We start from the raw sequence: 27,406 nt of genomic DNA, 5'->3' as shown, positions 1-27,406 counted from the left end.
GCTTACTTCTAATTCTGCCTTCCTCCTCTAATATCAAGAATGCCAAGAATACAGGCTGAAAATATTTACTAATTTTTCAAGCTAGAAAAAGGTGGAATATAGCAACTGGAACCAATATGATGCTCAAGCTGTTCATAAACCAGAAAATAAATAAGCTGTAATATTTAAAGAGTTTCACTGAAGATGTGAAAACAGACTGGAAAGGATATAAAGCAGCATGCTCTAGAAATTGCACAGGATCCTATAAATTATTTCAAACAGGAAGAAATACATGAGTGTTTTACATGCTTGCAGTATCACCTGCACGAAGCCCAAGAAAATCACCAAGGAATTAGGACAGAGATTATATTTCTAGTTTGTAATAAACTCTTTTCAAGTGGAAGGATCATACCCCTTTTCCTTTACCCAAGAAGGTGACTGGGTCAAAAAGAAAAAGGGGCCAAATGTGACAGGTTTTCTTCTGCAACTTGCCATGAGTCTTGCAAAGGTCTCAGGATCACTGGGGCTCAGTCATAAGGGTGGTGGCCCTGCCAACAGAGCACAATGAATGGGCACGTGAACAAGCCCAGAGAAATACATTTAGACTTTTCCTCCCATAACCATCAGTCAAAGGTCTTTATTAAGCCATCAAATATTACCACTCTATCAAGTTCAAACCTTTGCTCATTACATCCACCCCATGTCCATATCTACTGGAAACAAAGAACAGTATTTCAAATGTCTAAGGGTTTTCAAATTTCCTTTTCAGCCTAGAAAAAACTTATCCAGCTTCACACATAGCACATTTTAGCACATTTAATTCCAGGGGCTTCCATATGCAATTAAACAAAAGAAAGTGTTGGGGGGTTTTTTTTGTATTTTTTTAAAAGGGATAAAGAACAAAAGAGAAACAATATCAAAATTATATAATGCAGCTTAAAGACCAAAGCAGAAGATGGGGACTCACTTGACAGTAAAAAAAGAAGCATGACTAGATAAAAGCAATAGAATGAAATGTTGGAATTATGCTTCTTGCAGCAAAGCAAATGTCGCGGTAGAAAACTTGGAAAATGCGTCCAGGGAAGTACTGTCATAGGCATTTAGATTACTTGATAAGGTGTAACTGTGTTCAGCAGTAGATCTTGATGACTCAAAAACTTCTTTTGAGCACAATTATGCAATACTGCTGCAATGCAATATTTCTGTCAGAGTTCAGATAATTTTGCTTTTAGAGATTCTAACATAACTCTCTGCATCCAGTGAAGTAACTGAATATGTGGTTAAATAAACAAATAATACTGCCGCAGTACCAGGTGCAATAGTTCATTTCCTTAAAGCATAGGGTTTATAATCGAGGGAATCCTTCACTTCTGGTCAGGTGAATAAATTGATAACTAAATCAGATGTTGAGGAAGAGATCTAAGGACCTAAGGAATTTTTACACATTTAAGCTCTATCAAAAAAAAAAAAAAAAAAAAATTAAAAATTTCCATGACTAGCCAGACAAAATTAATTCTTTAAAATTTAAAAAAACATAATACAAATAAAATAAACCTTAGTGTAGGCATACAGGTTTTCTAACTGTGCACTGTACTAAATGTACTGCTAAAATTATTTAATTACTTTACTGGAATCCAAATGCTATAGCTAAAATTTATTCTTTCAAATTCCTTGTTATTAAAGACATTTAGTATCTGCAAGTAAAGGATAAGTTTGAAATACATTTCATTACAATTTTTAACCAAGGAAATTGAAATAACTCCTTGTCCTGGTCCCTCCTTGTAAAATGTTTCAGACTAAGCACACTGGATATCCTTTAGAGATAATAGAAGGCTACTGAAAAACTGACAAGTTGCCAAGTTTTGTGTTTTTTAATTCCTCTTACTTGTCCTGTCACAGATTTCTGCAATTGCGCAAATTATCATACTGCCACACAGAATGAGAACAGAACTACTGTTGAACAATAGCTCAACATTAAGCATGGTGAAAACTGAAACAAAACAAACAAATGTAGGTTCCATAAATTTACTACTCTATTATTGCTTTAGTACCCTTAACTTTTCCTTTGCACTTATGAATTAAAATGTTCCACTTGATTAAAAATCACATATTAGCTTTTCCAAATTGTCTCTGCATTTAGGAGATAGCCAAAGTGCTCCACAAAGACTACATAATGAAAACCATACTAAAGACTGCATTCATGCTTCATCTGTTGTTTAAAGTTGGGTGATGAACACAACAGAAGTTATCCACAGAAAAACTCTGTCCAAAATACGGTTAATGCTGACAGTTTGAACAGATTGAAAGTGACCTGCATTTCAACTAATTGCAAAAACCTTAAGACTTTTAGGATAGTTTTGCACACATACCATTTGTGATGTAATCAATGTCAGTATTAAACATGATAGAAGAAATGTGAAGACAAAAAAATGTAAAACCCCTGAATCTGCTTAGCAACAAGGTATAGGTAATATATAAATTCCTTAGCCAGCAGATAAAATTCAGAGTCTGAAGATTACAGACTCTGCTGCAAGCTATTAAAGTACAGCATTATCTGCTGAAAGAAGTGCAGATGTTTGATCATCTGGGTGACTTGAACTGGACTAGGTAAGACAGTGTCTAATCAGTCTAGAGCATACAGCCAGGTATGACAGCACAGAGTGATGCTATTGTCGCTATCCATATATCTACATCAGAAGCAAATGAGTGCATTAAGTGCCCTAAACAATCTCTGCACTGTGAGGATTGGTTTTTGTGTTGTTTTACATGTGGTACTATTTTAACTGTGTCCAATATTAGTATTTAATCTGGTGTACTATCTGAACATAGGATGTCAAAAGTAAAAAAGACATTAAAATGCCTTTTTATGATGAAAACCATCACTTAGCAATTCTTCACCTTAAATCTTCACCTGTGGAGGAAAAAACCCTCACACAATTCTCTTGTCATAAATGCCAGCAAATTGGAAACACAAACGAGGACAAAACCCTGTCAAAGAACAAATGAAGAATTAAGCATCATACCAGAATACCAGAGCTCTGCTACAATGCTAACCATTAGACTGCAGAACTAGATAACTCTGTTTAATGATGGTATCAGTAAAAAGACTTGTTCTGTAGAAAGAAGAAACTGATTGAAGAATTTTAATTACCATAAAATATTTTGAAGAAGGCCAGAATTTCTTCCAAGAGAATGACTGCGCTATAGCTACAGCTTTCACATATTAGGTAGTGTTGCAATAAATATTCTATGGAATGGCTAGGGTTGGAAAGGTCCTTGAAGATCATCAAGTTCCAATTCCTCTGCCATAAGCAGGGACATGTTTCACTAGACCAGGTTGCTCAGTGGCCCATCGAGCCTGGCCTTGAAAATCTCCAGGGATGGGACATGAACAACTTCTATGAGCAACCTGTTCCAGGGCTTCACCATTACTCTTATTTAGAGATGACTAAACAAATACATATGCAGCATTATATATTAAAAGATAAAACAAGCTACTTAGTAAATCTGTTCAGATTCAGATAAGCATAGCTAATACTTATTTTCAGAGAACAGTTACAAGTTCTTACTGCAGTTGGCAAGTGATTCCAATGGGTGGAAAAGACCACTAATATTTCTGTAATTACCTTTAATCCAAGTATGTCAGCTAAACAGCAATGGAAACAGTAGGCAGTAAGTCTCAAAATGTCTTTTTTCTTTACCAGGTCAGGGGAAGAAACATCCCTACAGCTTTCCTTTTAAGTAGTCTGCAGAACTCAAATGACATTATTTTCAAGCTTCTTCAAAACAGATCTTACAAATCTTTCTAGTAAAGGAGCATTGTAATTGAATAAAATATTTTGTAGGTGATGAAGAATACTAATCTATGAAAAGAATAATCTTTTCATATTAAAACTAGATTGCAATATCCAGTCCAGAAACTGAAGTTTTATGTTCTTAAATTCTAGGCAAGTGCAGAGTCAAGTCCACAGTCTCCATATCCACATACACACAATACAGAAAGGGACAGCTCTTTCTGCTTCCACTGTATTTAATTCAGTATTAAAATATAATCTGCTAAAAAAATAACATATAGAAGGATAAAAAAAGGGAACTTCTGCAATAACAGGAAAGTAGGGGAACAAACCCAAGATAACTGCAAAGCAAGCATTATAAGAATCCCAATCTCCCATCATGACACATTCACCATACAGAACCTCTGTCCATCCTATGGTTTTCACAACACAGCACAAAATTAATTGTGCAATAGTAGGTCTGAAAACCTGACAGGTAGTCTTTTAATTTCTACACTTCATGGCCATAATGATTACTGCTTAAAACTCTTACCAAACAACTACATTATTTACAAGCAGCACAAAGTTCACTTTAAGTTGTCCTCTTAAAGTGTTCTGCAAAATGATGCAGAAAGTTCAAGAATCTACATTCATATTGATTTCTATACTGGCTCATATTCCAAAATGTTTTTGTTTGGTGTTGATTTTTTGGTTTGGTTTTGGGATTGCTTTTTGTTTTCCTTTTGGTTTGAGGTTTTTGGTGGTATTTTTTTTTACAATATTTTAGGATACAAGTCTTTTTTTATATTTCAAAGCCTAAGAAATTAAGCACCGTGAGAATAACAATATCTTTCGCTAACCTTATTAGTTTTTTTTCCCCCACACACAAAAAAACCTACTTCAACTGTTATGCAATAATATTATTCTTCTTTTTCAAACACAGGTAAAACAAGTTTCCTAATATCATCTGACAGAACTGGCCAGGCATGCTATTTAAAGGTAATACTATTCGAAGGCAGGTTACCTTATCTGACAGGGCTAGGGAACAACCCTCTGTAGTAACCCGTCTGGGCAAGAGATCCCAAGGGATTTCCCCTCATCCAAGTCAACTTCATGCAAAGACAGTTACAAAGTAGCCATCTGAGATGCAAAAGTAAGCCAATATTAAATACGCTCAAGTTATCCTTCTGCCTTGAAAGGGGTATCACAGATACTATTTTTCAGTGCTAGGTTGTCTCCAAAATAGAAGGAACTCAGAAATCCTTTTTCCTTATAACTACAAGACAAACAAGAGTCACAGAAGAATGGGACATTTCTTCCAGTTAGGATAACTTGGCTAAATAATCTTACCAATTAAACAACTAAATGCAGTCATGAGTTTCTGAAACTGGTGTAGCATAAGATCATAAAAAAGAATGAAATAAACTTTGTTCAATGATCAGGTAGAGTATTGAATCAATATTCACTTCTGATTTTCTCTATTGACTTCCTGGGTAAACTTTCATTACAGAATTTGAGTTTGGCTCTCACATCCTCTTTCCATCTTAATCAAACTGACAGCTCTCTAGAAAGCAATTTGCTTATGTTCTTGTGTCTCTGCAGTGCTTAGCAAAGCCTAGTCCTGATTTACGGTACATGACAAACATGCTACAGTTTTTATGCATTTGTTTCCTAAACCTAGACAGGTTTCTTTTATTGACCTTTCTTTGCCCACAGGGCATTAGTAAAACAGTAAGAGCTTAGAACTTTCTGTTATATTACAACTTCTGTTATATATAATCTTACTGTTTGTATTAGAACAGCAAACCCATTCAACACTTTTTAGTTAAGATTGATATGACAAATGAGCAGTTACATAAAATAAATATATATATATATAAACAAATAATAATTATAGCCTTTACATTTTAATCACAAATGAAAAGAAATAATTATGGGGGAAGAACTAAATTTATTGCAAAATTTATTCTCGGGCTTTTTTCTTTCTTTCTTCAGGTGGTAGGTATTTCTGCCTCATATAAAATTTCAGCCTGTGTATCACGGTTCTGACACTGCGTCTGTCTTCCAGGAAAACAAAACTAGATTTTATTGCTAGTGTTGAACATCGTACACTCCTTCAAATGAAAACCTAACCTGGGTGTTTGTGTTAAAACCAAACAAATCAAGAGAAATGGATCACTTTTTCCATGTTACTGTTCAAAAGTTAAGTACAAAACATTCTTTCCATAAGGAATGAGTCATACCTCAGAATATCTTATGGGTTAAAAAATTGTTTGTACTAGATACCTGATTGGCTCTTACAAATAGACTCTCCTGGAAAGACAACTTTTGTCAAAATAACTGCACGTGTAGCAGGACATCTGTAAGTACCAACATTTTAGCCGTCATAGTATCTTGAGTACTGTACCAGGGGATGGAGGAAGAAAAAAAGGAAAAGAATAAATTAACAAAAAAAAACAAAAAAAAAAAAAAAACAAAACAAAAAAAAAAAAAAAACCAAAACAAAACAAAACAAAAAAAACCCCTAAAAAATGGATAAAGTCAGTGATTTTTCAAGTGAAGGCTCAGTGGCCTGTGCTCATCACCCAACTGAACAAAATATAGTGGATTACTGTGTTCCATAGATGGTAGCATGTAACTACATGAAACATTACTTGGAAAAGCCAAAGCTTGCTGGCTTGATCTAGAAGCAGTTTCCAGGTTATGTCTTACATACACATAACTCAGATAAGTATTGCTACATACCTGCCAGAATTTATGTTAAGCAACTTCTCTTCTGTGGCATTTTACATGAATGCAAGTTAAATTTCCAACCAGAGTTAATTGAAATCATTATGTTGTCAAGATATTTCATAATATTAACATTGGATTGATAGTCTTTTCACATAACTATTTCGAAGCACTTCTCTAAAGAAATGCTTTGCAATTTACTATGTTAATTAAAACATTACAGGAGCTATTGATTTTAAAGGAAAATTTTGACACTAGTATAATGCTTTCCTTATAAAATGTAGCACCTTTTCCAGAAGACTGGCTTAACCTGGCTAAGTATGGCGGGCTCTAACACAGTAGGACAAGAAAAAACCCTATAATTTTCATTCTTCTTTTCCAACTACCATAAATTAAGCTGAAATATTCCTCCCATGCAATAAAGTCATTTTACTTCTAACTGCTGTCTCTATTCAGTGAAATACTATGAGACTTCATTGCTGCAATGGTCAAATTAAAAACACTGTTCGGTGCAATTAAAAAAATTAAAATATTTTGAAGAAAGGAAAAAAAACCCCAAGCATTAAGCTTTGCATTATAATTTCCCTTGACCTTTCTTTATTAGACAGCAGCATGAAAGTCTACAGGGCTGCATTAAAACATTCTCTGGAAAAATCTTATCTATAGACCAAAAGATAATGTCATACAGTAATACGAAAGTAGCCATGATTTCATACAAAACTTGCTTTTTTTAACAGTTCTCATAGAACACTGAATCTGTCAACAAATCTAGTAATTTTTTTTTTCATTTAAATTGCAAGAATAAAATTCACCTTTGCTTATTTATTGCCAAATATTGATTTATCTATGGTGCATTAAAGGAAATCAGCACGGCAGTAAAGAGAAATGTCCTTAAAAAAGGACAAAAAAGAAATCAACTGTTCCAATTCTGCATTTAAAGCAGGTATCTTTGCCTCATTGTAGTGCAAATGAGCAAGCACTGTTTCAAAAGGCTAACAAAACAACTAACCAGATCTAATCCATATACTTAAAACCTACGCATACAGTTTAAGTAACCAAATATTACAGCTAATCCCTGCTCCCACTGGAATCAGAAGATACACACAATCATGAGTTGGTGTTTCCTTTGCTGTCTTTTCAGAATATACTTACTGAAGTACAATGTATAGATACTTGTGTTCTTGGGAATAACTATCACACGGATGGATTTCTGTATGAGCAGGGATATAAACTTAACAGACCTTCCATTCAGCAGGAAGTGCACTAGTAGACAACTGCATCAAAAATTAAATTTTGCTGAAACTTAGTGGTTCACATTTTCTTCCTACAAAAATGGGAAAAGAAACAGTTCACTACTTATTTCATAGAATTTTACCAAGATAAAAATGGCAAGGCTTCCATAGTGGGAGCAGTTCAGGCTTAGGAATGAAAATGTAATTCTCTAGTCAAACACATAAGACCTCACTGAAAAGTTTAAAAGTTTTTACTAAAATTTCCAGCATCTGTTTTCCACCTTGAAGCTCACAGACTCAGACTGCAAGCAAGAGCACAGTATCCCAACACTGAAAAAACGTCTAGAAAACTGCAAGTGCTATAGAGAACCATACAAAAACCAGAATGTCCCCAAATATATAAGAACCTGCTTCAGTCAAATTTTTCCTCAAACTGTAACTGTCTCTACCATTAAGTATCAATTTTATGTTCATATCTGGTCCTGCCAAGGGAAAGGCTTGACTGGAGTTTGGACAGAATTTCATTTCTATTCAACAGCATCTGACCTTGAGCCTAGAAATTCCCTAGAAGATTGTGGCAGGTGAGTTTTTCTGCTTCATTTTAATTCTAAAGCCTATTCATCTTCCTATAAGAAAAATACACCCATAATTAGCTTTACATTACCAATAGGCCTGCACATGTATCCTCTTTAAATTTCTTGTAGGAAGACAGGTGTCCCCAGATCTGATAAAGTTTCATTTGGCTCTCTGACAGGAACATGCTCTTCCAAATACGTTATTTTCATCCTCAAATATAGCCATCTACATCTGTCCTCAATTAAACCAGTGTAAATATGGGTTGACTGAGCTAACTTCAATTAAATTACACAGTTAAGTAAAGGACCAAAACTTGACCCAGAAGCTAGAAATTAATTTAACTTTGAATTTCAATATGCTTTCAGTCTTACAGTTCCTTAGATTTTCCTCTGAACTCTTTTTTAGCATTTTCAAGAAGAATCACACCACGTATTTTTGAACCAAACCAGTAAGCAGGGGAAGGTAACTCAAATAACACACTTGTCAACACTTCTGTCAGCTAATTTATGGTTTTTAGACATTTTTGGCATTGCAAGCAAATAAAGACATGTATTTTGTTTTTACGGTACTTGAAAGTTTAACTGCTTATCACAGCAGACATACTCCTGTCAACTTTTTCTATATGGAGACTTTAAAATTCAACTAGTTTACCTTTCCTCTAGTCTAAAAAAAAGCAGAAAACATCCAAACATAGACCAGAGAAATAGTTAATAACACTTTGCAACTAGTACAAGAGGTAGAAGTACTAATCATCTGCATTCATATTTAATGAATGTTTCCCAGGTGAAGCTAAATTCTTTACAGTCAGTTATTCATTTTTATAATGTTAAGCCACCTTTTCACATCTCTCATGCCAAAACTAATCCAGCATAAAAGACCAGAAAACAGATTCAGGAGGTACTAACTATTTTCCTTTAATGTCTGAATCAGAATTCTTGGACATAATGCTATACTCTATTAGAGAAATCAAAGGACTTTGTATCATCCACAAGAAAAAACTGCAGAAAATGTACAATGTTAGGAAATAACAGGCATGTACACAGTTCTCTGAAAGTGCAAGAAGCAAAGGTGCACTGGTTTCTTTTAACTTGAGAGATGAGAGCAAGGCACAGCTTCTCAAAATACACCTTTTATTGTTTGTTTCAACTTAAGGGTAAAGCACGAGAGATTATAGTGCATTTCAAACTAACAATCCCTCATCTGAAGTAGAATCCTTGAAATGATCATTGAAATCTGGTATAGTCTGCCACACTCAATACAAAAAGAAAATATGGTCAAGATTAGAGAAGGACCAAGCATTTTCAATGTTTAAAAATAAACCTGCTGAACTGATAACAAAAAGATAAGTCTCTCATTTGCAATAAATGGTATGATGAACCAGCAGACAATTAGTAGTTCATCTTACAGTATTCAAGTTGTATGAGGTGCTATTGCATCAAAAACAACAAAATAGCACACTTTAATTTAGTATCAAGTGAACTGGTTGAAATATTCATTAAGAGTAACATAAAAATCTAGAGAAATATGGTACCATTAGTTCCAACTTTCAGAGTTTCCAACACGTAAACACAAGGCTTTGCAAATACCTAGCAAAATTCTCTCTGTAGAGTATTTTACTGGTAACTACATATTAAATCCCCATAAACTTCATGCTGCCATTATTTGCTGACAAGAGGTTGGGAGTCTTAAAATTTAAATCCAACAACATCAAATGGTGATGCCTAATTTAAAGCAAAGGATCACTTAATAACAAAAAAAACCAAAACCCAAACTAAACAAACCAACCCAAATGCACCAAACAAAACTTAAAACTGTTTCTTCTATGCTTTCTGTATTACTTACAAACAATGGACCTTCCTATATAAACACCTAAATAATACTAAAATACCAATACTCATACCAAGTCAGAAGTTGCTGCAATATTAAAATTTATTTAAAACAAAATGGGAAAGAAGATTCCTATGTACTCCTCACTGTACCTGTAAATGAGACCTAATAGCAGATAATAAAGCTGTTTTCAATTAGCATGCTAATTATGGAAGTGTAACAAAAATGAAGATTTTTCAAGCTTTTTCTTATATTCCTATTCCTTAAACAATCAACAAGACAAGTAGAGATTTCATTACAAGTGCAAGCATCTGATGTCAATATTCTTAGCTACAGGAGGTAAGACAAGGCCCAAATCTCTCTCAATTTAATGCTTACTTTGTGGCAAACTATAAGTTTTCAAGCTTCATCTTATCCTTATTCCTGTAACTCCATACCATTGAATTAACTCATGATTAATTCTCAACTAGTTATACAATTTAAGTTTTATAAAACCAGATTTAATTTGTTTAAATTTTTTTTACTACAAGATACATTCTCTAAGGGAAATAAAAGATCTCACACAGGCAGGCTTTTCATTTGGAGAAATAAAACAGTGGGTTTGGATATGCAATAGAACTGCATCATTAAAAAACTGGTCTTTCATATCAAGAGCCATCAGCTATAAAGAGACCATGAGCAACTAGTGTTGATGCCCAAGGCTTTTTCCAAAAGAGAATACATAATAAGTCTAATGGACTGTATGGCAAGGAAAAATTCAGACTGTTTATCTGTCTGCACCTATCAGGCCCAAAAGAGATTTTAAAAAAAGCAGAATTGCAAAACAAGAACACTAAGGAGAAGAGCCTGTATAGAAAAAACTATTTTTATACATGAGTATACAATCTTCAAACGCACAATACAGAAGTAAAAGTAATTCATGTATAGGTATACAAAATTTATATAAAGAAGATATATGCATTTCATAATACTAGATTGATTTAACTATATAGGACAGAAATGTATTTTGGACCACAAAATGTGTATTGGGAAAGAAGAAAAAAAAAATCCCTAAATAATTAAATTCCTGGTTTCACTACTTTTTAAAAGCTGTTTTCAATGCTTTTTACAAGCACGGGAAAAATTAATTTGAATCACAGCTTGCACAGAAAGAAAGGAGGAATACCAAGCTTAGTTACATATTCAAACTCATGCAAGTTACTGTTATACCTGAGAACAGAAAACATGTCAAACTTCCAGCCACATGCTGCAGCTAGTGAATTCACACTGCTCCCATGATTTTTGAAGAGTGACAAAAAATGCTTTGGAAGTTAAAAGTTACTGTTATGGACCTCTAGCTGATACTTAAAAGAGAGAAGAATTTTCTGCCCAACTAACTCCTCCAAAAGCTTTAAGCCAGTGGCCGACAACCTTTTTCAGTCTGGAACAAATACCAAACATCAACAGTAAACCTATCATCTGTTGACCTGATTTTCTTAGTTACTTTTCATGGCCTTCGACAACAGCAAACTGAAAACCATCAACTTACCAAATAACTTTGTCATATTAACCAAGAGAGAAAACAAAGCAAATCTGAAAATGTAATCTGTAGGGAAACTACTGCAACAATTTTTTACACTTTGATATAAAAATACCTACAGGTTTCTCCAGTATCTTTCTGTTAGCATGATATGCAAGCCTTTCATGTTCTACATGCTGATTTATGTTGCTGTTTTGTAGTAAGGAAAAAACTCCTGAATCACATCTACTTCATTATTTTTGATATTCTTTTAAAATCCTCTAAGTATAGCAGAAAAGGGCTTTAAAATCTTGTCTTTCAATAAAGGTGCAGCTTGATCACATTCATTGAAACAAATCAGACATAAGCACCAATGACAAAATTTGCTCTGGCCATGGTTGAGAACAAAAAAAACCAAACCTGCAGCCTTGAAAAAAATAAATCTGAGCAAGCTACTGTAATATTCAAGAAATATCCTGCTGAATTTCTTAGAGAAGAATGTAAAATTCTCCAATTAAGCTAAAACAACAGAATTGACTGGTCCAGGTTCTGTTTACAGATGCATGGGTGCTAAACTCTAGCATGGAAAAGAAATGGCAGCATGGAACACTGTCTGGACAGCCTAATGACACTCACAGCACACACAGATCAAATGCCAACTGCCACAATGCCACACTCTGTGGATTCTTCTAAGTTTAAATTCAGCCTTACACCATTTGGGTTGGCTAGATTTAAAAATCCAGAACAAGGCAGCCAAAGACTGAATTTCTTTTCATAAGGAACAGATTAAAAAAGAAGGAAAAAAAATTAAAATTAAACAGGTCACAGGGATGTTGCAAACATTTTGTATTATCACTCAACTGCTGACAATATACTCATAATTGTTACCAAGAGAAATAGCTGTACTTTCTCAAGGGACACTTAGCACCTTCAGAATACATGTTATCGGATTAAATATAATGGCTGACAATAACCAAGAGCTTAGTATTCTGCAGCAGGCTCATGACAGTATCCCATTTTGTGTATCACAACAATCAGATGGCTCACTAAAATCTACTCATCTCTACTGAAATAATTTTTGCGAGATTTTACCCTGACAGGCACAAACTGATGTTTTTAACAGTATGTAGGAGTTGCATGTTTTTCAATGAGGGGACCGTGGGCATCTGACAGAACTGGATGGCTTAGTTTGCATGCAGTCTACACAAAGCAGGATCAGGTTGCACATTTCACTTTTAGTTCCCAAGTGGTATCCCCATTCTAAGCAGTAACAAGTACACTGTGTTTGAAATAATTTTTTCTTAAGTTTGGACCAGAAATAGAGGAAGAATCAGATTATCTTTCCCTTCCCATTCTATATTTACCCTGCCTCAGTTAAGTCAGTTTTGTGACCCCCTATTCACAGTCACAGTTAGTGTTTCCATAGCTCATCAGAAGGCATGGAATTACACTGCAGAAATTGCCTTTTCACCCACCTATCCTAGATAGCTATGATGAATAGAAGCAGTCTTCACTAGACTGAAAGAGCCACCAGGACTGTTTCAAACTTCTGAAGAGTCCTGTCTCTTTCCCTTTTTCTCTCACGTTCCCCACTCAAAGCACTTCTCCTAGCTTTATTGCAAGATGAAGTAACATGTCTGCAGGATGAAGAATCTTAGTAGGTTAAGCAGACAAGGAAGTTTCTCCCTTAAACTCATGGCATTTTGCTGTGGACTTATGGAAGGTCCTGAGAGCTTCCAGCTTCTAGAAGAAACACATGAACAGGTAGTTAATAGTCCCTGATTTTTAGTTCTAATTGAAAACTTCTGCATCCTAGTTTCTACCATTAGGTTACCTTCTCCCTTTTCAGAAAGACAAGTGTAGTGTTTACTACTACTTCAGATTAAACCAAGCCTTCCAAATCTTACCAATACAGACATCAGACTTCACAGGAAAAGTGGGACTTTCAGCAGCTTTAGTAGTAAGCTTTGAAGCTGCTGCAGCATTTGAAGCAGAAGCAAAGCATTAATTAAAGAAGAGAGGAATCTCCTGTGCCAAAGCAATGCACATTTAAGGAGCCACATAAAACTACTGAAGCCAGGAGGAATATGCTAAGAACACTTCTCAAGAAACCTGCGAATATCCAAGTAAATACCTAATAGTTTAAAAAAGAAAAAAAAAATATTTAAGAAGGGAAAGGAAACTGATTTTGATAGGCAATATTCTGTGTGAAAATTCTGCTGAACACCAAAATGAAGATTTTTCATTTTACTGCAAGCCTAGTAATTTGTTCCATTTACCCCCACACCTCAGAACAAATCATCGATGGCAGAGCTGTACAAAAACATACGCAGAACTATCTTCAAAAATATTCATTATCACATCAGTGTTTTGATTACAAGCACAATTTTATCAAATACACTAAACGCAAAGAGAAAAAAGAAAACCGTAAAAACCCCAGTATTATCAACTGCATCATCAGAGCAGCCCTTCACATGGGAACTGCACAAATGCCTTAGGGGAAGCCATCTGTCTCCTCTAGTGAGCTTTGTAAATATGCAAAGTTGTGCTCATATCTTTTGTTCAATACCTAACTATTGTCAGTGGCCCATAGGTGGAAGGTAAATTTCACATTCTTACCATGAGGATTAACACAGAGTTATCAGAAGGAACATTTCTGTATTTACACACTTCCATTCTAGATGTATGCAAGAAAGAAGTAGCTAAGACTTTTCCTTACTTATGTCTGATATACATACACAGTGATATAGGTTATTAATAGTGATAAAGTCATACAACAATTTTTCAACAATAAAGACTTGTATAACAGAAGTTTACCTAAACAAGCTTTGCCATCTGAATAGCAACCATGTTCTTGACTTTCTCCAGATAATCACACCATTCAAAACCTGACACATTATTTTAAAATGCACTTGCTTTTCTTCATTTTAATGACAGAATGCCACAGACACCTTAATTTAGACAAGAAAGGATGTGTTAGTCGCAAAAAATATTAGCAAAAGGTATTTATTACCAGTGTAGAAAAAGCCTCATGCTTTTAAATACTGTTAGAATGGTTTCTGCAAGCATGGTCATCTATCTAGAGGCCACAGAAGTCACTGCAGCACAGCCCAAAGTTGAAGACAACTTTACAGTGGGTAACTTCCATAGCAGCAGCTATAAACTGACTGAAAATATGGTAGACTAGGCTACAGTGAGATCTGGCTTACAAAGAGAAGGCTTATCAAAATTAGGAATTTTAATTAAGATAAATTGCAGATGTGGTGTATACACTAATTTTCTATTTCTCCACCTTCTAAGCTAAGAATTCAAATGCAATGTTTCAAGTCCAGTTCTGAGTATATTTAATGTCCTTTCTTTGATATGTACTGTTTATTCTTTTCTTGATTTGATTTTACCATGTATATGTACCTTATGCTAACCTAACCCATTCTTCACATACCAGTACTTAAAACTGGTAAAACTGAGTAGAAAAAAATAGTGTTTGTGTTTGATTAGCCATATAATTCACTAACAACCTTACAGAAAGGAAAGTTTAAGATTAGCATATATTAATCACAGCATATGCTGAATTTGAAGCACTGCATCAGGATCATTGTGTCCAACTCCTGGCCCTGCACAGGACACCCCAAGAATCACCATGTCCCTAACAGCATTGTCCAAAATATACTAAGAAAAAAAAGGACTAAAAGCAAGCTGGTGGTGAAAGAATTTAAATCATTCGCCTTTATTCCCATATTAAAGTGTCATAGCTGATAAAATAATTGTCTTCTTGGTCACCTTCACCTCATAGGGGGAAGTTAGCATGCTCTCATTTTTATTATTTTAGTTTTATCAATACATTATTTCTTTAAGATCCACTGAAATTATAACAGTTTCCCAAAAATACTAGGTGCAGTGACAATCAGAAATGCTACATCTACATGTAGCACTTACATGCAGAATTTAATAATTTTGTTTTAAAGATTTATGTGCAATAGAAGAACTTTCCCACAAGACTGTGGGCAGAAGCCCACCCTTTGATCCAAAGCAAAAAAGCCTGCAAAAAAAACCCCTTGCTACTGTCAATAATAAATAAATATTCAGAAAATGCATAACTGGAACTTAAACTAGCTACAGTTACCATAGAAACAAACAAGACTTACTCAACACTTCCTACTCTATTCCATTATCGTTATCTCATGAACTTAAATGGAGAACATTGTTCCTATTCCTATGGAAACCCTGGAAATAGCCCACATCATTGTCACAGACTAAAGCAATCTAGAACTCATCTCTTGGATTCATTTATGTGCCAGCAAGGCCTGTGAAAGATTAAAAATAACTAAATAAAGTTCATTTCTCAATAGAGAAGAGCAGAATCTAAACTATTTCCTAGGAGCAGGAGGTAGGTAAGTACCAAACCTTGACAAGCAGTTCCTAACCTGCAATGTACACCTGCAATGATCAGATCTGTGGAGCTACACCGACACACTGCAAGATACATTCTCAGCAGTTTGGGCACTGTCTTTATACAAATGCCCTTACTCAGGAAGACTCTGCCCTTCCATTCTTATGCCATTTCTCTTCCTTATTGACCAGAATGAGAAAAAGGGAACCAAACAAAACCACACCACCCAACCACCCATACCACTCAAGGCATGGAACATCCTGTGCCTTCCTGCCTGTGCAGTCAGATCTGGAAGCTGAGAAGGACTTTCCCCTTCTCCTCTAAGTTCAGAAACCTAGACCACAGCTAAAGTGAAAATATGGCACTATTTATTTTTGCCTGACTAGCAGATTCTATAAGTCACACCAAACTTTGCTTAACTATCTAAGAAAAACTGTAATATCAGAGCCAATAGACTGCAAAACAAATTCTTTTATCAAAGAATGCATGTACTTCACTGCTGAAAAACGAATGTCAGATTTAGACTTCTAAAAGGCTTGGAATATTATGAGTATGAAAGACTAAATCACTGAAGAATACATTCAATTTCTATTGTCTAGTCAATTAATACATTTTATTCTACATTAATTCTTATTCAGTCTAACTGCATCCTAAGGACATTACATGCTCAGAAAAAAAAAAAAGTTAGTTTCACAAGAAGATTGGTTAACAAGACACTTCCAGGTTGAGAGGGTTCAAACTGAAAGAAAAGGAAAGAAGTAAATTTATGAGAGCTTTACTTATCCTTGAGAAAACTTATTAAACTTCATATTTGAATTCTGAGATACTCATACTCATGTTTGCTCAAGGCTTCTCATCCTGCTTTGAAAATCTAGTGAAATAGCTGATACTGTCAAGAACATGGTCAAAAAATGTACATATATACACCAAATGCTCCTGCTTCTCCAACTTCTTATCTATCAAATATCAAATTATCCTATTCTCATTAAAGTAATGAGACAACAGTCACTGTCTTTGAAAAGATGGAGAAACCACACACAATTTCTGTACTGTTAAATTTCACTTTGGCTGCTAGACCACTATTACTTATCACAAGAGATTGTGGGTACTTTTCCCCGTCAACATTAAAAGAATTTGAGTCCTCTCCTTCAGGAAAAAAAAATTTAAAAGCAAATAAAAAGCAGCAAGAACAAATCTAGTTGTGAAAAATACTGAAAAAAAAAAAAAACCACACAAGCAAACTAAACCAAAAAGCATATAAACTACCTACATATTTTTCCCAGGAAAATTTACTATACATACTTATATAAGTTAGGATCCACTGTTTTTCCCTGAATGACTAGTGAGACCCTCTACCATTTTTAATAGTTCGTCAGAAGTCCAGTCAAGGGTCTAAAGCTTTCCATAGATTGAGCTGTGTCAAATTCAATGAGATACATATGACTTTCTTCTGTATATGAAACACTCCATCTAATTAAGGAAATATTTTTCTTCTTACTCAAATTATGTAATTTCAGAAAGCAAAATCAGTTCACAAATATGTTTAATTTCCTGCATCTTGAGATTAATTATGAATATGTTGGATTCTTCTTTGAGAAACCCACCACAGGAATCTGATATTTCCACCATCTACAGCACCTCATAGCACTTTAAAGTAAATCAGTATTTCCCTGAACAGATTTTAAGTAAACTGTTACCTTTTACCGTTATTTATATTTATGCCATTCAACATCAAATGCAAACAGAACTGCACAGGTTCATTTATATCTTCTTAAATCATGTGCTTATGCAATTTAACATGGACACATTTTTAAACCATATGTCAAATTCACATCTACATTATTTAAGAGCAACAATCACATTTTCAAAGGTGGTTGTCACCAAGAAAGTTAGGTTCAAATCTAAAGTATGAGGGAAAAAGGATATTCTGACCACACAGCTGTAGGCACCATGACTAGGCAGCTGCACTACTTCAAAAAACAAAAACAGTTTCTAACTGAAGGACATTCCAGATCACCTTATACAAATCTCTTCCTCCAAAGCCTGCCCTTCAGATGAAATTGGGTAGTGTGAATATTTCTTTGTGCCTAAACCACTTCTGAAATGTCAGAAATAGAATTTAGCTGCTAAAGCAGTAAGAAGTCTATTTCTATTTCAGTACTTCATCTTTACTATATTCACATAAACTTCTGAAACAAATGCAGTATGAGTACAATCCCATGCACATGCCACTTTTCCATCTCTTATAGACAAAAATTATAGGCTAGGAGACACTCAGCCGACATAATGATAAAGCAAGTGATGGCCAAATGCATTGAGAAGTCAATGGTTTAACTATTTAACATCTCCCATTCTTGTTTCACATGATGCTCCCAACAACAATGAACAAGGTTTTAATTTCTCCTGTTTGTTTAGTCTTTAAATGTAATGGAACAGGGCAGGAGGAGATTACAAATATGGTTGGGTTCTTTCACCTTTCATTTCAGGTACAGAACTCTTCCTTCCCTCTCAACCACCAATGAATTAAACATTTTTAAAACTGGTGTGGAGAGGAATCATCTCTATCGAAGACTTCAGTGCTTGTCTCCAAATGGATTAAATCATTTCACTAATTGTGTCCAATGACCCAGACCATGAATAACAAGTAACACCCCTTACTTTCCAGCAGATGCACTAAAACACATGATTTTGTAAATTATTTTGGAAAAAAAGTATTTTCTGACTAAAAAAAAGTTTTCAACTAGTTCTATGGCTACAATGTTGCCTAAGGCCTTCAAGTCAGCATCTGTTATACAAACACTTGATTTCACTAGAGAATTGTACAAATGGTCCAATGTCAATGTAAATGTCCAATTTTGTACTACACTATGAAGCTATAACCTTTGAACATGTATGTTGTGTTGGCCTTTATTTTCTTCACCTGTGAGTAGCCATAACATTTAAATATTAAAGAGGTAATTATAGGAGCACTTGCTATTTAAATATTTGTTTTAATATTCACAAAGCACCTGGACAAACTGATATGATAAATTAGAAAGCTGTTTTGTAAGGTTACTAGGGAAGAAACAAAAGCTAGATCAGACATGGCAAAGATATGGTGATAGACTCCAGCAGAGAAAGTTCCAAAAAGTAGCCCTTTTAGATTTCACAAATAGCACTTGACAGTCCACTAAGATTCATTGTGAAGAAAATGACTTTCCAGGTAAAAATAACGATGGGAGCTTTTTCCATGCACAGAAAACTCAAATAAGCTTCTACTTCACACTGATGTGTGTTTCACACTGTGCTAACTTGTCTCCTTCACTTGCCAAATAAACCCAGGCAGCAGTTCCACAATAGCCTTCAGGTGCTCACGCTGAAATGAAGTTCAATTGTAACTCTTTTCCAAAGTCCATTTTCATTGGACTGTTTTTTAAGCATTTTTTGCAAACACTGGATATATAAGATTGATTTTAATTTAAACTCTCACAGGGTAAAAGTGTACTATAATTTCTTAAGTCAGATATCTCATAGAATTTTGATTTCATAAATCTGAAATCACCAGTTCTTTCTTCTTCAGGGGAAAAAAAAAAAATGCACTTCAATTCAGAAATATAGGAACAGGCTGTATTAAATTAGTAGGAATCCCTGAATAAGTCCTATATTTCCAAAAAATACACTTCAAGATAAATATTAATTTGATTCTACTACATCCTGTATCTAAAAAGAATGTCAATATTACCCCCTACCACAAATGTTCATTGAAGCAGTTAACCTTTATCAAATATTCTCAGAAAGTAAAATTTAAATGAACAGCCAAATGGTCCATTCTGGAAATGGTCCTCCATAAACTATATCCTGTCAATTCAAATAGTGAATTTGATGAGTGCTATATTAAAATAAATGCACCTTGTTTTCTAAACTGACCAAAATTAACTAAGAGGTTCCATTCACTGTTACATGTTTCTCAGATCTCCAGTCATATTGATAAACCCAGATGCGCACAATATGTACTGCTATATCTTGACAAGACTATAAATATATTCTCAGAAATAACCTAACCCAATGACATTGGCCAGCTGGTCCCTTTTAAAATGCAATGGTAAACTCTAAGTACAAAAAAAAAATACCCCAAAGAAATAAATGAAGTCATCAAACAGTGTTGAGTAAGTTCTCCCAGTATATTGAAGTCAAATGTATTTTATGTTATGTATATTACATTTTGGTCCCAATTGTTGGTTTCTATCTGTGTTCACAATATAGCCCGGTAAAATCAACACAGGGCAATTTCTGACAGCATAGGTGGGAGCAGAGGACTCTGGGTTTGGGGGATTTCTAGACTTGATACATGGAGTGGTTTGGCCCAAAATACTCATTACTGTTCTATGACAATACTTATATTGGAACTAGAAGCATTACTTTAGGGTTTTTAATGCTGAAGATGGCAGGAAACACGCAAAACACTGTTTTTTAAAAGACAGTCACTAAAAGACTGTCAGTATTGCAGCTGCACATAGAAAACATATAATGCTAAAAGCAGCAAGGGAACACACTTTCCAGCAATTGATAAAAGTCAGCAACTAACATAAAAAAGTGAAGAAGGTATTTTTAGGAAAAATAATCAAAATAATATGCTCGCAGAACCAAACAATAGAGTGGCAATTAATTCACCCCAACTTTGTCCTGTAAGATACTTGATTAAGAAGTGCAATCTCCCCTCTTTTCCTCCATTCCCTTCCCCTATCCAAATAATTACTCTATAGTCCAAAATTGGCTTACTGTAAAATACCTCTTAACCAAAATAAACAAAGACGCAAATCCTTTTTCAGTTTAACCCAAACTAGTTACAAAGTTTCACTGGGATTCTCTGGAGTTTTAAATGGAATTTAAATCACTTTAGCTTCTATTTTATAAGTACGTGCATTCTAAAAAGAAAACTAATCAAAATGACAAAGGAGACTCTTTCTACTGCAGTGAATGCCACAGAAAACCCTTGCATTTTACTACTTGACAAGGCTCTAAAGCAATGACGCTTAAATAAAGTGAAAAACTACAAATTTTTTCACTGCAAACCACGTATTAATAATACCCGTCTCCCATTTGATACATAGCTGTTCACGTTTGAAGGATAACAAACCTAATAAAAATAAGAAGAGAATATAAAATCATTGCTAGTCTACTGAAAATATCACAAATCTTGTTGCGTAGCCAATTCAATCTTGTCTTTGCTTTACAGTTCTGACCACTCTCTACATTTGCAACATTGGGCTTATTTTTCAAGTTTGCTTCCATTTTTCCAAGCACAATTTTACTTTCAGATAAAATAGGTCTATAGTTTTAACACCTAAGATGAAATTAATAAACTCGCTGTTTGTAGCATCGTTCAAAATCATAGGGCCAGAGTACTGAAACAGGCTGGGGAGTGGTCTGGAAGTCAGTTTTTCTTACTTGCTGTCTCTGCCTCTCTTGCAGTGGGAATTAGTCTGCTATTTTATTTCTAAAAGAGAAAATTGGGATTAACTCATTGCTGATGCAACAAACCAATCAAAAATCCTCCACTAAAGCTGGGACACAGTGCTTCTTAAAAATGTTCTGTAAAATAAAAACATAGAAAATCATAGAAAACTTACAAGTACTCTGCCAGTTAATGTCTGGGCAGATATCATGACTCCTGCCCAATCCTTCACAGACGTCATCCATCCCACTTCTGCTGCCACATTCTCCTCTTTTTCATCTGTTGGTTTGCAGGCTCCATCTGCCTGTGCATCTCCACCACCATTGATCTTCTGGGCCTCCTGCAAAGTAAGTATTTGGGTTAGTTAATGTTTAGGAATTTGACAGTGAAAGCCAATATACAGGTAGAAAGAGTATATAGCAGTGCTATAAAAAACAGAAAATCTGTCTTCCTGGATCCCTGCTAGATGAAATTAAGAACCTACTTGCCCATATCTCTTTAGAAATAAGAGAAATAGAAATGCTCTATAAGGTACCAAACTATAGAATAAAACTCTCCTTGACGTTACATCTTCAAAGCATATACTTGGCACCAAATATGCTATATGTTCCTTCCTTACAAGCAACATAATTGACAACAGCTCTGTATGCAATTAGAGTTACATAGAAAGGAATGTCAGATGTACACTGAAAGACCTTTTGATGTATCAGTTGAAAATAACGCATACTAGGTGTGAACGTAATTTATGTACAATTTACTATCACTAGAATTCATTATCAGAGTAAACCTTCACTGAGAAGGAGGATGTAACAAGACAGCAATTATCAAGTGTGAGGGGAACAAAATACATCATAGAGAATCTTCAGGGAGATGCCATGCTATCAGTGAGCCTGTGTTTCAATGAAAGTGTTTAATGTATCACAGGAATTATTCTGTCAGTAAGTGGCTCTCATAGAATGAAGAGCTAGAAATTAGAGGAGCCTCAGCTGCACTGAGCTCACTGATGAGTCACATGCACTGGAATTCATATCAGTCTCTCATGGATGCTGCAGCAAGGATGCCATGCTCTGTAACTGCCTGCTATGTGCTACAGTCATGGGTGCTGCACAAACAGCAAGGGCAATGACAGGAGAAGCCAGCGTGGATTTTACAGTGCTTAAATCATATCGGATGCAAAGTATCAGACTGTGCCATGAGAATGCTTTTCGTGACAGCGTAATACTAATGACTTCCTGACTACTTGACAAGTTATGCTAAACAAGAATAGGAGAGGCAGCAAAATTCAGTGCTGCAGCAAGTACTGATTACTTGAACTGCACCCATAGATCTGCATTAGTGCTCCAAGCACTCTGCACAGACCAACAGCTTGAAAGATCTTGTTTACAGGTATCTTGTCTGTAGGCCACTAAGCAGGAAATCAATAACCATTAATCTCCTTTAGGATATCTTTTATACGAGCAAAGATGCTTGATACTGGTTATATGGTTATTACTACAGTAGAAATACTACCCTGTGATGGTCAAAGTCTATAGCTGTGAGATGGCCTTGAGAAGACAGCTGGACGCTCCCTGAGAGCAGCACTTAACTAATAAAGCAATCTCACTGAATCTGTCAGCAAAGAACAGCAGAACAATGCTAAAATATAATATGGAGACCAACAGTCGTTTATAGAGAATCTCAACACTGCAATTTAATTAGCTAATCAGACTTTTTTCTCTGTGAGTTTCCCTCCTAGAAAGCAAGCTCTATGTTCTTAACAGCGATTACAGCACAGTGTGATGTTGCTATATTGATAATAACAAATTATTCAGAATTACAACAGTAATTCAGTACACTTCCCAAGCAAATAACACAACAGAAGATAAAAATTACTCCGTATTTGCATAACTGGACCTCATTCACTGACAAATTTGGACATAGTGAATCAGATGTTTTGCACTCGGCATTGAAAGACATATCCTGTGCTGCACAGGCACAGAGCACAACCTACAGAAATGAGATCATTGCAGAGGACAGCGATGTACAGCACAGCATGAGGCATTTCCAGCAGAGCAATGCTTGGCTGGAGCCAACTGGTGAACCAAAGCATCACAAAGCCATACAGATCAGTCCCAAAGAAATGCCTTCGCCGCCATCAGGGCTTCGGTTATAAACCAGGAAAGAGAACACAAGGCTTTATACTCCAGATCTTGTAACAAGGTAAAATACTGAAGCTTAGGCAACCTAGACATGTCTCCAAGGCCTCACTAGTCATAGCCACTGTCCCCAGGGTTTCCCCTGACTACAATACCCTCTGTGTATTGCAGTGGCCCAGGACACCACAATTCCAGCCCCACCCAGGGCTCCCACAGCCCTGTCCCATCCAGCCTTGGTGAGCTCACATCCAGCTCCCCTTGCCAGACCCACAGGCTGCTGTTCCAGGCTGACCCCAAGAAGGCTCCAGGCCAGAGCCTTGTCCCACCACCCCAGCCAAGGCGCTGGGCCAGCCCCCGGCCCACAGGGAGCCCCACAGTGTCCTGACAGCTACAGACTGCTTAAAACACTACACATGCCATTTCTTTCTCTCTTCCCACCAGTTTCTCTGCCTTTTGTAACTGCTAGAGTTTGTCTTTCAGAATGTAAGCTTCACACACCAGATTTTGCTCCATCATCCTCCTCTGCATTGCACAGTGAGCTTTCATACTCTGTACAAGTTTATACTGAGTGAATTAATGTGTTTTTCATAGTAAAGGAGGTGTAATTATCTCTTCCTCTCAGATAAGAAACTGAGGTGGTGATTAGGTGCCTAACTCAGACACTAGAGAACTCACTGGCAGAATGAAGATGAAACCAGAGTCTTTTTTGATCTTTCCACCCAGCACCCCCTGTTTAAAAGTGCACAGATACATACCTTGCTAAAAACACTCACAACTATAGACCTTGCTACAGAAAGTCACAGAACTACAGATCACTAAAAAAAAAAGAGCCAAATGAAAACATCCATTTTATGTTAGTGAACTTTTAAGTATTAAGGTTAGAAAATTCTTTTATTGTGCACATTTCTTCCTTACCCCCAATCTTTTTGTCTTTAGATGTGATTGCTCATAAGATATAAAAATAATTTAATATTTCCTAGCACTCAATGAAATAGTAAGCTATTTACTTAATCAAAGAAGAAAGGTAGCTTTTATATTTTGAAAAGGTTTTCATAACCTATAGTTCTTTTGCTGTATTGTATTCTGGTTGCCAATAGAACAGAGCAGTAAGACATGACAAACCTATTCAGTATTTGATTCACTATAGGTATTAAAGTCTGTAAAACATTTGATTGGCTGTATTTCTGTATTTATACTACTTATTTCACATCTATTAAAATCTCCCACCCATATTATTTCTTAATTAAAATTTAAGTAAAACAATCATCCCCTGCCAAGTATGATTTGGAACAGACTCATGATCAGCCTAGCTCTTGACATTATTGTAGCTGTAATTAATATGCAGATTAGTTGCTGTTATGTAATATTTGTATTCAGTTGGGATATTTTATATTTTTCATCTACATGGCTAGCTTTTTATCTTACTTAATTGGCAGTTAAGTATTAGGAAAAGTTTATCCCCAAGTCATTATGAAACTGTGCAGAGATCACTAAAGGAGGTTTGAAGGCTGCTTTTTTTAATATACTGAACACAAAAATCAGTCCTGTTATTAAATACATAGTCTTGTTCCATTGATATTTCTTCATCTCAAAGCATTGAGTAACCAACACCAATACCTGAAAAAGGTGCTTAAAATAATAACCTGACAGTGACAATAATTGTTTAATTATTTACAAGTTCAGTATTACAAGTAAGGGATCTTTATCCACTCTGCTTACCAGTTTTCATTATTTTAATTACTTGATGAGAGAAACATTCAGGTAGATTAAGTGAGAAGCAGTATATTGTGAAATATATTTTTCCTGAACTTAGTGACAAAATGAAAGAGAGCATGATGAGAAGGCATGTGCAGAAATCAGTACTCAGTGTTCTACCAATGTGTTTGACACAGACCTGGACCAGAAACTTCAATGCTTGTCTTCTATTTTCAGCAATAAATATTGATTTTGATTACATTAAGTTCTGGGATTCTTGAACACAGTTACTTTAAGGAAGAAGAATTAAAAAAAGCAAAATTTACCCAAAAACAGTTAACAGTTTTCAAAATGTAGTCCTGCTTGCTTCATTTCACCTCTTATATTTCTGTACAAACATAGAACCACTGCACAGACACCTCATTCAACTCAGGATAAGACAAAATAAAATCAGAAAGTTATTACGAAGCCTTAAAACATCATCTAAGAATAATCTGGTTTTTTTAAAGACCTAAAAGCACAGGACACCTTAAAGACAACCTGGAAAGAACTCTCTGATGTATGGTACCGAAAAAACTTGGCACCCTGCTAAAATAGGTTAAAAAACATAGGAAACAGGCAGGTAATGTGAGGGAAAAGAACTGGGTTGAAGTGTGGTGAAACAAAGAAAAGGATTTGATAATCCCATGTATCTAACATGTAACTAGTTGAATATCACACAAAAATCATTAAGTATCACCTTTAATGAGATACACAGCATTAAGTCATACCCACATCACTCAAGAGAAAGTAGTATGGCTCAATTTAAGCAGATGTTTAAAAACAGTAACACCATTGAAGCAAACAGTGTTGGCCTTTGAATTCCATCCTAGATAACATGAGATGAGAAAGGGTCTGTCAGAATGGCAGCTGCTCCTAGTTTAAAGTATGCAGCAATAATACAACAAAAAAAATATAGTTTGGAGCAGTTAGGAAAGGGCTGCTTTAGATAATGATGCCAGCAACTAGCAATTTTATCTCTACTAACTGCCCTTCAATTAAGAGCATTGCATTCCTAGAGCCTGGCATTTTAAGAAATGTTTTATATCATACCAACAACACTTTCATAATGGCCATTCTTATAAATTAGGAATCTATATTTATTTTCCTTTCCTTTTCATTCACCTGTTTCCCCAAAGCCACCATGAGGTGCTATGTGAAGAGGAATAATTTTCCATACAAGATTATTTCTCCTTTCTCTTAGGCAAATGTCTAAAACACTGTTTAAAATTATTAGGCTTCTGTCAATAATTCAATTCCATGTCCTTCAATACATTCACTTGCCACCTTGACATTTCCAAATAGGGGTCTTCAATTTATATAAAACTGTAATATTATGCTGCATTCTCAGAAGGTGGGCAATGTACAGTGAATGTTAAGACTTCAGGTACCTACTGAATATATTGCCATGGCAGATACCTTCTGTCACATGTAGTTACCATCCACAGTCTCCATCTTAATAGTTACTAAGTACCAGTTCATCCAGTGCTAAAAACAAGCAAAACAAAAAAACCCTGCAGCTGTTCACCTGATCCACTGCAGTTTAGAAGACAGAGATCTTCAATGGAATATTAATAAACAAAACAAATGGCAATGTGAGAAATAAGCAGCTTTATGGAGACTTATAAACCCCTTGCAAGAATCATTCTTGCAGGAAAGAGAAAGCAAAAGCTAAACTAACTAAATGTGAGCTAAGAGGTACTTCTAAACTGGCCTATCCTCAGCATTTCTTTGAATATTAGGTTACATTGACGTCAGTTATCGTGCTGTAGCTATGGTTTGACTTGTTTCAAAGGATTAATTATTGATACCCAGACAAACATTATTCCTTTCACTAAATAAAAGAACCAGAATGATGTATGGAAAACATGGCTGATGAGATAACCCAACATTTTGCTCTCATAAAATATTCACAAGCTATATAATTTGGTGTTTGCAAATCCGTAAGATTAAGAAAAATAAGTCAAAAAGAGAATACAAAAGTTTTCTTATTAGTTTAAGATGTTATACTTGGTTATCTGCATTCCCAAGGCATTTTTGAGAAGCATCTTGTCTAATAACCAGAGCCTTACTTTCTATCTTTCTATGCTGACCAAGG

The 27,406-nt window shown here is 35.3% G+C and overlaps 1 protein-coding gene across 12 annotated transcripts in view; it reads right to left on the bottom strand.

Annotated features, from left to right (window-relative positions):
* Nucleotides 1-27,406, bottom strand: part of KCNMA1 (potassium calcium-activated channel subfamily M alpha 1) — a 447,551-nt gene that overhangs the window by 295,598 nt on the left and 124,547 nt on the right. For all 12 annotated transcript variants that reach the window (XM_069019298.1, XM_069019294.1, XM_069019295.1 and 9 more), the window contains one exon: nucleotides 21,615-21,779. In XM_069019298.1, the coding sequence (XP_068875399.1) occupies nucleotides 21,615-21,779 (165 nt within the window). The remainder of the gene's footprint in view (nucleotides 1-21,614; nucleotides 21,780-27,406) is intronic.

Source organism: Aphelocoma coerulescens, chromosome 6 (assembly GCF_041296385.1).
Source record: "Aphelocoma coerulescens isolate FSJ_1873_10779 chromosome 6, UR_Acoe_1.0, whole genome shotgun sequence".
Lineage (NCBI taxonomy): Eukaryota > Metazoa > Chordata > Aves > Passeriformes > Corvidae > Aphelocoma > Aphelocoma coerulescens.
The sequence above is the reverse complement of the archived record's forward strand: the minus strand, read 5'-3'. Positions and strand labels throughout refer to the sequence as shown.